The sequence below is a fragment of the Bubalus kerabau genome, chromosome 6 (assembly GCF_029407905.1).
Source record: "Bubalus kerabau isolate K-KA32 ecotype Philippines breed swamp buffalo chromosome 6, PCC_UOA_SB_1v2, whole genome shotgun sequence".
In the NCBI taxonomy this organism is placed as follows: Eukaryota; Metazoa; Chordata; class Mammalia; order Artiodactyla; family Bovidae; genus Bubalus; species Bubalus kerabau.
This window is the reverse complement of record NC_073629.1, coordinates 29,660,830-29,675,726: the sequence shown is the minus strand read 5'-3', so window position 1 is coordinate 29,675,726 and position 14,897 is coordinate 29,660,830. Positions and strand designations below refer to the sequence as shown.

At 39.1% G+C, this 14,897-nt stretch overlaps 1 protein-coding gene across 3 annotated transcripts in view; it reads right to left on the bottom strand.

The window, feature by feature from the left end:
* Positions 1 to 364: 364 nt before the first annotated feature.
* DENND2C (DENN domain containing 2C) overlaps positions 365 to 14,897 on the bottom strand; it is a 94,556-nt gene continuing 80,023 nt past the window's right edge. For 2 of the 3 annotated variants that reach the window (XM_055584653.1, XM_055584654.1), the window contains exons 15-18: positions 11,569 to 11,610; positions 10,332 to 10,437; positions 3,692 to 3,931; positions 2,691 to 3,447 (exon numbers count right to left, since the gene is read on the bottom strand). In XM_055584653.1, coding sequence (XP_055440628.1) covers positions 3,326 to 3,447; positions 3,692 to 3,931; positions 10,332 to 10,437; positions 11,569 to 11,610 — 510 coding nt within the window. In that variant the 3' untranslated portion in view covers positions 2,691 to 3,325. Of the gene's footprint in view, positions 2,312 to 2,690; positions 3,448 to 3,691; positions 3,932 to 10,331; positions 10,438 to 11,568; positions 11,611 to 14,897 lie in introns of those variants that run through there. The other variant, XM_055584655.1, reaches the window with a different exon arrangement.

Sequence of the window (14,897 nt, the reverse complement as noted above, 5' to 3'; positions counted from 1 at the left end):
GACTGCACGTTAATCCCATGTTTTAAAAAGGCTGATTTTTGCCTTCAGGGCGTGTCTAAAATCCAATCATTTTGCCTTTACACCTTTCGGTAAAGAAGAGCTCTTCTCATTGCCTCCAACCATTCCTGCTATTGCTGATGCCCGTCTGGTCCCTGGCTTCTAGTTCCCTTCGACCAAGCAGGGAAAGACCAAATAATGTAGCAGCAGTATACCCTGTGCCCGGTGTGCAAATCTAGACCTGGACTTCGCCAAGAGCTTGAAAATGTTGGCCAAGGTTATCAGGCTTGGTTACTTTAGGACTGTTTATCCTTTACCTACCATTAGATAAGTGTGTTAGCTATAGATTTAAATGAAGTAAAACATCTTTACAACTTAAGCAATTTTATTTCAAATTCTCCAAGCGCTCCATGGTATTTTTTTGTGTTTATTCATTAAAAGATCTGTGAACAATATTTTATACAAATCTTGAGCGATTATCTTACAAACATGTCCAGAATTCGTAATTCTTTACAAAAACAAAGCAAAACAGACTTAAGGAAGGAGCTTCAGATGGGAGGGATAAAAATAAGACTCCCATCCCTGAAGTAAAGGGCTCCTCACAGAGGGATAAACACTCAATTCCCAGTTACTGATTGTTCCCTCAGGGTGGGAGTGTCAGAAGAGACCAAATGGGGAAATGTCTGGTAAAAGTCCCACTGGGGTAAGCTGCTTAATAAACTTTTTTTTTTTTTTTAAGACACGGGCTCAGTTCTATTTTCTGGACCCACATCTATAGGAATTGTATTAGACAGCACCCATCTTACATGTTGTCTGCTTCAGATCCATCCACACACACCTGAATGGGTTGTAATGACAATACTGCAAAAGTCAGTAAGTTGTATCATAACACAACGATGTTTTAAGTTTGAATATTTTTTATGCAGTTAAAGCCATCAGCAGGAGTTGAAGAAAACAAACTGACACTTGCTATAACATTTATCAATTAAAATTACACCATGGCTGACAAATTTCTCTTTCAAATCACTGCTACTACTTTAGATATTAAAAGTTGGGGTGATTATGTGGTGTGTGCCCAGGAAATGTCCATATTCTGAGTCCAATTTAGAGAAAAAGTCCAACATTTCTAGAAGAACCAAGAAAAGAGTCTCAGTTGGACACCTGTAGCATGAAGTCCTGTATCCTCAGAGCTGCAAGTTGGCTCTGGTGCACTTCAGCTTAAAGCAAAAAACAAAACAAAAAAACCTTTTCCAATAGCTATAATCCCACAGAGCCCAATTTTCCATCTGTAGGAATAACCAGTTTTGTTTTAAAAAATGAATGGTCCTGGCTTCAGTTTAAAGTTATTTAAACTCTGAATTCCACTTTCTTCATCAATGAAATGAGAGATGCAAACAGTTGATTTAAAGAGTAAATTCAAGATGACATACACACACGTATCATTCATGGCACAAGATGGACACTGAAAAAAAGGTAGTTTTCATGCCCTTGAGACAAAATTTCCCTATTAGTTATATATATTTTCTCTTTTGGCCATGACCAGGGAAGGAAACTGTCCCCTGCAGTGGAAGTGTGGAGTCTTATGCACTGAACCACCAGGGAAGTCCCCCTATTAGCTGTAATTTCCCAATGTTTAATGTCGATACATGAGGGACAAGCTACCCAAGTGCCACACAATGTGGAAGGAATGTTGTAGGGTATCTATTTTTATAAGATACTCAACAACAGTGTTAATAAATAGGACTTCCATGTGAGATTCCCCTAGCTTTAAACACTTCCCCCCCGCCCCGCCCCTAAAAAAAGAGATGAATATATTCCTTAAACAGCCCATAGGTTTAAAACTGCCATGGTATTTCAGTGATGAGAATTATGTGTGAAGGGCTTGTGTCCTCTACTTATATCATGCCTCCCTAGTACCTTAAATGCAGCACTTTTCTCACTGTGCTCGACTTTGAGCTGTTTTAAAAAATGCAACACCATGTCCTTCTCTTGTAAAAGACAAGTGTCTTCATAGGCTAAACTCAAAACACAAAGAATGAGCCAAGACTCAAAAGGCCACTTGAAAAAATCTGGAGGCAGACAGAGTAAAGTAAGTATAGGTTCCAGACTACTCCCAACAATTCTCCAGTGGTTACTACAGCAGCAACAGGAGAATCCTCCAAGAACCTGGCCCACTCTGTGACCTTTCAACATTTTGTAGAATACTTCAGGGCATCCTGACTCTTGGAAAAATAGTTTCTTTGGCAGTTTCTGTTCTATTCAGGATGGAGACAGTCAAGATTTCATTTCTTCTGCAGAAATTTCATTTTACTTCCTAAAGGAAAAAAAGAGTGAACTCTCATTAGTTCATTTTTATTTAGGATACATTATTTGATGCAAGGGATTAAACCTAGTCATTCAGAACAGCCCAGGAGTAAGCTGCCATCTCAAGTTATCAGTTGATGTGTTTAACCACCAAAAAACCTAAACCAAACATACACACACAGAACCCCCAAATGTCTATTTGTAGACATAGAAGGAAACTCAGACATTATCTAATCCTGCCATTTTCAAATCTGACTTCAGGTTAAAATTGCTTTTCCTGCTCTCCAGAGATTTCCTGGAGCCTGGTGAGGGGTGGGAGTGGATTTTATTAATTTTTTTTTTGCCGCACCATGCAGCCTGCAGTGTGGGATCTTAGTTTCCCAAGAAGGGATTGAATCATGCCAATTGCAGTGGAAGCTCCAAGTTCTAACCATAGAACCTCCAGGGAATTCCTTGAATTTTCATTTAAGTTCTCCAGAGAGTCTAATATTGTAGTCACAGCTGAAAACCACTGATCTAATCTAACACTGTGGTATAAAGATGAAGTAACAGCCCTAGGCATAATTTGAAGTGTAAAATTAGAGACTTGCAGGAAATCCTCTTTTGCTTCAGATGCCCTTAACCAGGTATTTTTAACCTGGAGTGCATGGATGGGCTTCAAGGGGGTCCATGAACACCCTAAAAGTATATGCAAAATGTGTTTATATGCTCCAAGGGTATTTTTCTGGAAAAAGGTGCAGTTTTTAATAAGATTCTCCATAGGATGTGGTCTAGAAAAAGATGAATAATTATGATATGCAAAATTCTTATATCATAAGGAAGCTTCATCTGAGGAAAACAGTCCCATGGACAACTCTGACGGAGAATCCTAACATCTGAGAGTCTTGTCATTCTCCAAACACTGTGGAAATAGGGTCATGGTTTCTGGTCACTGTATGCAAGGTTATATTGTTGATGCGATGGTAAAGCTTTTGTGATGAGGCATGCGTACATAAAAGTTTATCTTTTTTTTTTTTAACTATATTTATCTAATAATAATAGGAAAACACAGCAACTTACCAAGACTTCGCAAAATTCTATTCACTCCGCTGGGCTCAGACTCAGGAATTGTTTCCAAATACTGGAGCGCCCGGACCTCAAACAAACCTACAAAGAAAACTCATTCTGCTCAAACTGTCATACACTCAAGACTGAAAATCAACTGAATAAAACTCTGTGCTCATTACCAGTGTGCTTCCGGAGCTAAAACAATATCACAAAATAAAAATTTTCCCATAATAAACAACTGATCGTGAGTCCTTGTAGCCTTATGTTATTTTTTGTTTATATTATTTTCAAATCTTTCAAGTGCTCACTAAATATAGAGGGAGACCTTTAGGATGAAACTGACCTTTCACCCCACTTTTCCGAAGCTCTCGGTCCTGGATGAATCCTGCAAACATTTGCGTTTCCATGAAGAGATCCAGGAAGTGGCGTACACTTCGGGAGGTGTGAGATTTACGAAATGGCTCCCTTTGGAATACACGCTCCCCACGCTCAGTGACAGTCATGCTCAAAGAATAATGTCCCACCAGCTCCACAAAAAACCTGACAAATGCTTCGGACACCAGAGAGTTGAGTGTCACATCTTCTGCAAGATGAAAGAAAATAGAAAGGGGGAAAAAATCCCCTAAGTTTTGTGTTTATAGGGACACTGGCTCTGGTTATAAAAGTTGACACCTATGGAATCATAGATTAAAGGTCAGAGAATAAATATAGGAATTCTAATTCTCAGCTTTCTTGCTCTCTTCATGACCAGAAAAATAGCAAATGGCTTATATCCTTACCGTCACTGTCTTCCCACACATACTGTGGTCTGCACATCTGTAATTTCCCTGGAACTGCTCTTTCAAAGACCAGTGAGAACCAGCTGGGTTTAATGTACTCTTCAATTTTTAGTCCTCCTTAAAACTCTGTGCTGCACTTGTGCTGCCCTCCTCCTCATTCCTTCTGTTCCACAATTTGATGCTCTTCCTGATTCCTCTCCTGCCTTTATGACCAAACATTTGTTTTACTCTTGACTCTTCTTCTTCTTCCTGGGATTGGTCTTTGGACCCCTTCTCTTCAACATTCCTTTCCTTAAAGAGCTAACTGGCATGGAGAGAGAGCTGACTTTCTTTGTCAATAATTCTCAACCTCAGATCTCCAGTCCTGATATTTCACATAAATTCACCTTCCACACTTTCAGGCTACATTTTAGGTGATCATCAATTGGCTGTCCCATTAGCATTTATATTCCTTTTGTCTAAAAGTCACCATCTAGGGCATTTCCTGGCAGTCTAGTGGTTAGGACTCTGTGCTATCATTGCCCAGGGCACGGGTCTGATCCCTGGTCTGGGAACTAAGACGCTACAAGCCGCTGCTGCTGCTGCTGCTAAATCGCTTCAGTCGTGTCCGACTCTGTGTGACCCCATAGACGGCAGCCCACTAGGCTCCTCTGTCCCTGGGATTCTCCAGGCAAGAACACTGGAGTGGGTTGCCATTGCCTTCTCCAATGCATGAAAGTGAAAAGTGAAAGTGAAGTCGCTCAGTTGTGCCCGACTCTTAGCGACCCCATGGACTGGAGCCTACCAGGCTCCTCCGTCCATGGGATTTTCCAGGCAAGAGTACTAGAGTGGGGCGCCATTACCTTCTCTGGCTACAAGCCACAGGGCTCAGCCAAAAACAAAAAGTCACCATCTCAGGTCCTTTTAGGGAATTGGTAGACTATAAATCACATAAATAAACAATGCATGTCAAAACCAAATTCATTATATTTCTCCACCAAATCAGTTTCTCACTCAACTTTCTCATTTCATATTGCATCATGATTACTCCTTAATAAATAATAATTTAATGAGTGCTTTTACAAATGTAGTAATAATCCAGACAGGCAGATGTATCATTTCCTTGTTACAGCTGAGGAAAATCAAGCTCAAATCAAAGACATTCTCAGGTCACCTCACCCAGTACCAGAGAGAAGCTGCAGGACCCCCAAGTCAGGTGATTCTTAACCACTGTAATCTAGCACAGTGTGTCTCTTGCTCTTTCCTGTGGGCTGACTGGGAATCTGGGACTGAGGTTTAATCAGATTTCTACCATGAAACAGCTGTATAATAGTGGGCAACTTGTTTTACCTCTCAGGGCCTCTCTTTCTGTATCTGCACAACGAGGTGGCTGATTAGGCAATTTCTAAGGTCTCTTCTGACATTACATTTTTTAAGTTTTTTATTTTATGTTGGAGTGTAGCCAATTAGCAATGTTGTGATAGTTTCAGGTTTTACAGCAAAGCGACTCAGCCATACATATATGTGTATCCATTCTCCCCTAAACCCCACTCTTGACAGTACATTTTTAATTTTTTTTAAGTTATTTATTTATTTGGCTATGCTGGGTCTTAGTTGTGGCATGTGCAATGTACTTCTCTGACCAGTGGCTGAACCTGGGCCCCCTGCATTGGGAGCACGGAGTCTTAGCCTTGGGACTACCAGGGAAGTCCTTATGTTTTTATTCTAATCTAGATTTCCATTATATTTTGTTCAACAGACTTTTTCTCTTCTGTTTTTTTCTGCAACTGAGAATCCATCACTGCTTTTATGGTCAACACTTTTGCCCCACTCTCTCATTCCTTCCAGTTAATTGTCCCATCCCTCCTCCAGTTTACAGCAAAAAATTTCTCGGAAGATTTGTTTATACTTAGGGGGTCCCTAGTGGCTCAGCGGTAAAGAATTGCCTGCCAATGCAAGAGACTTGGGTTCAATCCCTTGGTTGGGACAATCTCCTGGAGAAGGAAACGGCAACCCACTTCAGTATTCTTGCCTGGGAAACCCCATGGACAGAGAAGCCTGGAGACCTACAGTCCATAGGGTCACAAGGAGCAGGACACGACTTAGCGACTAAACAACATCCCACTTTCTTACACCTAATTCCCTTTCTTTTAAAAATTATGTTTTTCAATACCTTATCTCCCATCCTTTGTTTCTCTTTTAATGTATATACATTATACATTCTTTTACATGCATGAATATTTCATAAGCCCAGCAGTGAAATGACCACACAAATGCCCACCATCAAGCTTAGAACAGAACATCACGTGTATCTCTGAAGTTCTCTGTGTGATGCCCTCTCAGTGGTGTTCTTCCCCTACTTTGCAATAGAGGGTGACCGTTATTTGGAATTTTGGTATTTCATTTACCTTACGTAGTCTTACTACACACATGCAACCCCAACAACATAACCCCAACCCCTAACAAGGTTCTGTATGTCTTTGAACATTATATAAAACATTATCTTCTACTGAAACTTATTATTTTATTCAGTGTGTGTGTATGTTGAATCTTTTTTTTTTTGGCTGCACTGGGTTTTTGTTTCTGAGCAGAGGCGTTCTCTAGTTGCGATGAGCGGGGCTACTCTCGAGTTGTGGTGTGTGGGCGTCTCACTGCAATGGCTTCTCTTACTGCAGAGCACCGGCTCTAGGGTGTGCAGTCTCCGGTAGTTGTGGCGCACAGGCTTAGTTGCTTCAGCTTGTGGAATCTTCTGGGACCAGGGATCGAACTGGTGTCCCTGCATTGGCAGGCAGACTCTTAACCACTGGGAAGTCTTCAGTGTGTGTTTTTAAGATTCTTTTTTAACGCTATATTCTCTTGTCAGTGGACATTGAGGTTGTTTTTAGTTTTTGCTATCACATATAATACCACTACAAAAATTACTGTACTTGTTTCCTAGTTATCATGTGCAAGAGCTCTCTTGTGTATATATTTAAAATGGAATTGTTGGGTTGTACCCATTCCAGTACTCTTGCCTGGAGAATCCCATGGAGGGAAGAGCCTGGTGGTCTGCAGACCATGGGGTTGCTAAGAGTCGGACATGACTGAGCGACTTCACTTTCACTCTTCACCTTCATGCATTGGAGAAGGAAATGGCAACCCACTCCAGTGTTCTTGCCTGGAGAATCCCAGGGACGGGGGAGCCTGGTGGGCTGCCATCTATGGGGTCGCACAGAGTCGGACACGACTGAAGCAACTTAGCAGCAGCAGTAGAAGGATATATACACCTTTAACGTTACTAGATGATGCCAAATTGTTTTTCCAAAGGTACTGAACTAATTTAAACATTCTCATCAATACTTGATATTGTCAGACTTTTTAAAATTTTTACCAATATGGTGGATATAATATGGTATCTCAGTGTGGTTTTAATTTACATTTTCCTGATTTTGATGAGGTTCTATATCTTTTCATATATTTGTTGGCCTTTCATATTTCCTCTTCTATGAAATGATTGTTCATATCTTTCCCCCATTTTTCTCTTGGGTTGACCATCTTTTTACTTTTAAATTGGAGGAATTTTAAAAACTAAATTTTAGATACTATTCCTTTGTTAGTTATATTTGTTGAAAATGTCTTCATTTAGTTTGTACCTTGTTTTTTATTCCTTTTCCATGGTGTCCCTTGATGAACAGAAAATTTTAAAATTTAACATAGTCAGGGACTTTCCTGGGTGGTCCAGTGGCTAAGACTCCATGCTCCCAATGCAGGGGCCTGAGTTTGATCCCAGGTCCAATAACTGGAACCCAACAGGCTACAACTAAAAAAGATCTCATATGCCACAAAAAGATTCCACGTGCTACAACTAAAAAGAAAAAAAATCCCACATGCTGCAACTAAAGACCCAACGCAGCCAAATAAATAAATAGTAAAATTTTAAATTAGCATAGTCAAATTAATCAATCTTATCCTTTATAGTCTGTGTTCTTTGTGCCACATTTCAGAAATCCATTACTGTCCCCAAACATAAAATATTTTCTAAACATTTTAAATGTTTTACTTGTAACATTTAAGTCTTTAATTTATCCTAATTAATTCTGTGTATAATGTGGAGTACAGATCCATCTCTGTTTCTTTTCATGTGGAAAACCAGTTGTCCTAGAATTGTTTATCAAATGGTTCATTCTTTTCCCACTGCTATTCAGTGCTGGCACTGACTGACACAAATCAAGTTTCCTTATGCATGTGCATTCTCTATTCTTCCCATTTTTATTGCTCTGTTTGCTTCTTCTGAACCCAAATAATCTCAATTACTATGACCTTACAGTTAACCTTGATGTTCTGTAGGGCAAGCTCGTCAATCTTGTTTTTTTTCAGGAGTGTCTTAGCTATTCTTGGCCTTTTGCTCTTTTGCTAAAATTTTACAAAAAAATGAAGGTCATTCTAGTTTTCTCTTGAACTTACCCCCGTCTCACTTTCTTCCCACCATTTCATTGAATCTGCTGTTACCAAGGTTTCCAGAGCCCTTCCCATTGTCAAATCCACTGGTCAATTCTCAGTTTTCATATTATTGGCCTCTTTGCAGCATTAAATATAACTGTTTACTCTTTCCTTCATGGAATACTTTCTTCACTCAGCTTCTGCAATCCATACTCCTGTGTTTTCCACCTACTTCACTAGCTGCTCTTTTTAGTCTCCTTTGCTGGATTCTTCTCTTCCCAACTGTCAAAAGTTGTAAATTCAAGCACATCATTCCCAACCAGGGCTCAATCCTTAAATTGTTTAAATTTTCTACTTATACTCACTCTATTGGGTTATCTCATCTGGTTCCTCAGCTTTAAAATAGCAATGTATGTCTCTAGCCTAAATCTTTCCTCTGAATTTCAAATTCTTGTATATAAATGCCTACTTGATATCTCCAGGTGAATGTCTGCCAGATATTAGATAGGTATCCAATAGGTAGCCCAAGGGGCTTCCCTGATAGCTTAGTTGGTAAAGAATCCACCTGCAATGCAGGAGACCCCGGTTTGATTCCTGGGTTGGGAAGATCCACTGGAGAAGGGATAGGCTACCCACTCCAGTATTCTTGGGCTTCCCTTATGGCTCAGCTGGTAAAGAATCTGCCCACAATGCGGGAGACCTGGGTTTGATCCCTGAGTTGGGAAGATGAAGCTGTTAAGAGAATGATATAAATCTCTCTGAAATTATGGGCTTCCCTGATAGCTCAGTTGGTAAAGAATCCGCCTGCAATGCAGGATACCCCAGTTTGCTTTGTTCAATTCCTGGGTCAGGATGATCCGCTGAAGAACAGATAGGCCATCCACTCCAGTATTCTTGGGTTTCCCTTGTGGCTCAGCTGGTAAAGAATCCGACTGAAACACAGGAGACCTGGGTTCGGTCCCTGGGTTGGGAAGATCCCCTGGAGAAGGGAAAGGCTACCCACTCCAGTATTCTGGCCTGGGAAATTCCATGGACTGCATAGCCCATGGGGTTGCAAAGAGTTGGACACAACTGAGTGACTTTCACGTTCAGGTATCTCAAACTTAATATTCAAAACTGAACTTTTAGTTACTCCTCTAAACTTGCTCCTTCTCTAATGGTCCCCATCAGTAAACAGCCTTTGAGTTCTCATCTGTAAAATGGGGATTAAATAATAATACCTGCTTCATACAGATATTACAAGGATCAAATAAGATGTATGCTAAGTGCTTAAAACAATGCTTGGCATACAGTAAGCCACCCAATAAATATTATTCATCTTTTCATTTAACAAATACTTACTGAGTACCTATTTAATGAATGCTGTTCAAAGTATTGGAAACAGAAAACAAACAGACAGTCACTGTTCTCATAGAACTTACACTCTAGCACATCAGATGGTGATGAAGGCCATGGAGAAAAATTAGGTCAGGAAGGAGGACAGGAAGTGCTAAGGGAATGGGGACAATTGTAAACAGGACAGTCAGGAAAAGCCTCACTAAGAAAGTGACATTTGAGCATGGACCTACAAGAACAAAGAGCAGGAGCCATGTGCCTAGGGGAATAGCATTCCATACATGGAACTGAGCAAATGCCAAAGTCCTGAAAAAGAAGGGGACTTGGCACATCGAGGGTGAGCAAGGAAGCTGACTATCAGTTTATGAAGGCACAGGCAATCTCATACTACTTTTATATATGCTTTGGCAGGATGCTGGGCATTTGGTTTTTACTGTCTTGACCTTAAATCCTCAGCCACTTGTCTCATACCTTGTGAAAAATTCTGCTCCTGAGCCAATATTTCATTTCGTTCTTCCAAAATCTGTATCAGGGCAGCTTGTAGTTTAGGTGGTAGAATTTCATCCTCATCAGATACCTTAAGAAGAAAATTGAGATTTTCATGAGCTTCGAGAGAGAAAGTCTCAAACTTAGGGCCCTATTAAAGTCCCCCAGGTTCCACAGGTGGCTTTGTATGTATTTCGGCTAAAAGGAGTCTGTCTGAAGCTTCCTTCCCTACGTTGAACAGAATCCATGATGTTTCTGGTGTGGAAGTGTTAGTCGCTCAGTCGTGTCCGACTCTTTATGACCCTGCGGGCTGTAGCCTGCTAGGCTCCTTTGTCCATGGGATTCTCCAGTCAAGAGTACTGTAGTAGGTAGCCATTCCCTTCTCCAGAGGATCTTTCCAACCCAGGGATTGAACCCTGGTCTCCTGCACTGCAGGCAGATTCTTTACCATCTGAGCCACCAGGGAACATCTTAGTTAAATTTAAGAAACATAAATAATATGTCTTATAAGACTCTTTGGAAGTTTCCAAACCAAATAGTTCTCATCTCCAAGTCATATGATATATTACAAAGATCATTCCCAAATAAATGGTGCTTCAAATGTGATGAGCTGATTGATTATGAAAAAAGAAACATTCTTTTCACCCTATGTTCAGTGCTCACAAACCTATATACAGGTTACATACAGAGGGTTGCTCTAAGGCTTTTCTAATTCTCCTCTTCACTATCCAGAATAAGTGACCATTTCTTTTTGCCCCTACTGTATCTTGTGAAAATTTCAAATATATATCATTTCTAAAACTTTATGGCTATATCTGCTCCTTCTCCCCCTTTAAACTGTAAGGCCTAAGGGATCAAGCTGAGTGTCTTACTCATCTTTAGTTTCTGACCGACTAGCAGAACATCTAGAAATAATTGGTGTTGAATGCTTGTTAAATTTAATTAAATTAGAGGCCTATATATCAACCCATAAGACTTGAAGGGAGGGTTACCTCTTTTGAGAATGACATTTAATCTGTTTCCTCCTTCCTTAAATTGAGACAGACAGCTATGAACCCAAGACAAATTTTTCAGGTCAATCTTGTATGATTGGCCACAGTGTCAAGTCAAGTGTGTGTGTAGGAACTATAGGTCTTGCCTGAGTCACCTTCTCTAAGTACTTTCACATATTTTCTGGCCAATTATCCCCAAACATTATGTAATCATCTCCTTTGTCACCCACCTCCTGTAAAAACTTGTCTGTGCAGAGATCAACTATCAGCACCTATGGAATAAAGGAGCCAGACAAGTTAAACCAGAGACATTCAGAGAGAAATACATTAGGCGTTGTTAGATCAGGAAGAATGCTTTGATTCTTTCATGCAATGGGAATAGTTTTAAACTTAAAGGGTTTTTTGGTTTTGTTTTTAATTGAAATATAACTGACTTAAATATTATAAGAGTTTCCAGTATATAAAGTGATTGGATATTGTTATGCATTAAAGTTTTAGCCCATTTAAAATCTAACTCATCAACACTAGTAAAAAATATTTCAAGTTAAAAAAAATGATGGTGGCACACCTAGAGATTAAAAGAGACTAAAAAACCACACCAACCAAATACAGTGCACAGACTTTATCTGGGACCTAATTCAAGCTACGAAAAATTTATGAAATAATTAGAGATCTGAATATTGAATTTTTCTGATATTAAAACCTGTTATTAATTTTTTAGGTGTGATAATGGTATTGTGATTATGTTAAAATGATCTTAGGCTTAGATATTCATATTGTAATATTTAGAATTATGAAATAACATAAGGATATACTTCAAAATATTATGGGAGAGAGGTAGTACAGTTAGTCTAAACTTTATAAGTATTTAAAGAGGGTAATTAATTTTACTCTTTTTTCGTTTTTACATATGTTTAAAATTTCCATAGTAACAAAGTAAAAAATAGGTTAATACCAAAATTAGAAATGTTTCTATACGCTAACAATAAAGTATCTGAAAAATAAATTAAGAAAACAACTTCATCTTCAACTATATCAAAAAGAATAAAATACCTAGGAATAAATTTAAATAAGGAGGTAAAAGATATCTATGCTGAAAACTATAAGATACTGGTAAGAGGAACTGAACAATACACAAATAAATGGAAAGATATTCTGTGCTCATGGAGTGGAAGAACCAATATTGTTAAAAAGTTTGTACTACCCAAAGCAATCTAGAGTCAGTGCAATCCCCATCAAAATTCCAGTAGCAATTTTCACAGAAATAGAACAATTCTAAAATTTCTGTGGAACCACACAAGATTCCAAATAGCCAAAGCAATCTTACGAAAGAAGAATAAAGGTAGAGGCCATCATACGTTCTCATTTCAAACTATTACAAAGCTATAGTAATCAAAACAGTGTAGTACTAGTATAAAACAGACACATAGCTTAATGGAACAGAATACAGGGTTCAAAAATAAACCTCACAAATAGCCCACTAGCTTATGACAATGGAGCCAAGAACATACAACAGGGAAAGGACAATCTCTTCAACAAATGGTTATAGGAAAATTAGCTGCATGCCAAAAAATAAAATTGGATCCCTATCTTACACCATACACAAAATCAACTCAAAATGAATTAACGACTTAAACATAAGACCTGAAATCATGAAACTCCTAGAAAACATAGAGGGGTAGCATCTTTACATTGGTCTTAGCAATGATTTTTTGGATTTGACACCAAAAGCAAAGGTAACAAAAGCAAAAATAAGCAGGTGGGACTACATCAAACTAAAAAGCTTCTGAACAGCAAAGGAAACCATCAGTAAAATAAAAAGAAAACCTACAGAATGGGAGAAAAATACCTGAAATTCATATACTGGTTAAGGGGTTAATATTCAAATAAAGAACTCATACAACTCAACAGGAAAAAAAGAAACCCCAAAGAATCCAATTTAAAAACAGGTAGAGGAAAAAAAAAAACAAAAAACAGGCAGAGGAATTGAACAGACATTATTCCAAAGAAGGCATGCAGATGACTAATAAACATATGAAAAGGTACTCTACATCAAAGAAATGCAGACCAAAAAACAACAATGTGATATTATCACCTGTTAGAATGATTATTGACAAAAGACAAGAGATAACAGATACTGGCAAGAATGTAGAGAAAAGGAAACTATTGTGTACTCTTTATGGAAATGTAAATTGGTTTTGCCACTCTGGAAACAGTAAGGAGGTTCCTCAAAAAATTAAAAATAGAACCAGCACATAATTTAGCAATGCCACTTCTGGGCATGTATCCAAAGGAAACAAAATCACTATTTTGAAGAATAGCTGCACCCCCATGTTCACTGCAGCATTATTTACAACAGCCATAACAATGAAACAACCTAACTGTCCATACAGATGACTAGATAAAGAGGTGGCACATATATACAATGGAATATTATTCAGCTATAAAAAGAAGGAAATCTGGCCATAGTAACAATGTGGATGCTAAGTGAAATAAGTCAAGCAGAGAAAAACAAATACCGTATAATCTCACTTATATGTGGAATCTAAAACAACCGAATTCATAGATACAGAGAATAGATTGGTGGTTGCCAGAGATGGGTTGGGAGATAGATAAAATGGGTATAGGGAATCAAAAGGCATGAATTTCCAGTTATAAGGTAAGTAAGTGCTGGATATGTAATGTACAGCATGTGACTACAGTTAACAATACTATATTGTATATTTGAAACTTGCTAAGAGTCCATCTTAAAAGTTGTCATCACAAGAAAAAATTTTTTCTGTGTTAAGTGATGGATATTAACTAAACTTACTGTGGTAATCATTTTGAAATATATGCATGTGTGTGTGTGTATGAAGTCCTTTCAGTCATGTCTGACTATTTGTGACCCTATGGACTGTAGCCTGCCAAGCTCCTCTGTACATGGGATTCTCCAGGCAAGAATACTGGAGCGGGTTGCCATTTCCTCCTCCAAGGCATCATCATGACCCAGGGATCAAACCCATGTCTCTTATGCCTAATGCATTGGTAGGTGGATTCTTTACCACCAGTGTCACCAAGGAAGCCCTCAAATATAGGCATATATCATATCATATCGTATCATTCAGTTCAGTTCAGTTCAGTTCAGTCGCTCAGTCATGTCTGACTCTTTGCGACCCCATGAATTGCAGCACGCCAGGCCTCTCTGTCCATCACCAACTCCCTTAGTTCACTCAGACTCACATCCATCGAGTCAGTGATGCCATCCAGCCATCTCATCCTCTGTCGTCCCCTTCTTCTCCTGCCCCCCCAATCCCTCCCAGCATCAGAGGCTTTTCCAATGAGTCAACTCTTTGCATGAGGTGGCCAAAGTACTGGAGTTTCAGCCTCAGCATCAGTCCTTCCAATGAACACCCATGACTGGTCTCCTTTAGGATGGACTGGTTGGATCTCCTTGCAGTCCAAGGGACTCTCAAGAGTCTTCTCCAACACCACAGTTCAAAGGCATCAATTCTTTGGCTCTCAGCCTTCTTCACAGTCCAACTCTCACATTCATACATGACCACAGGAAAAACCATAG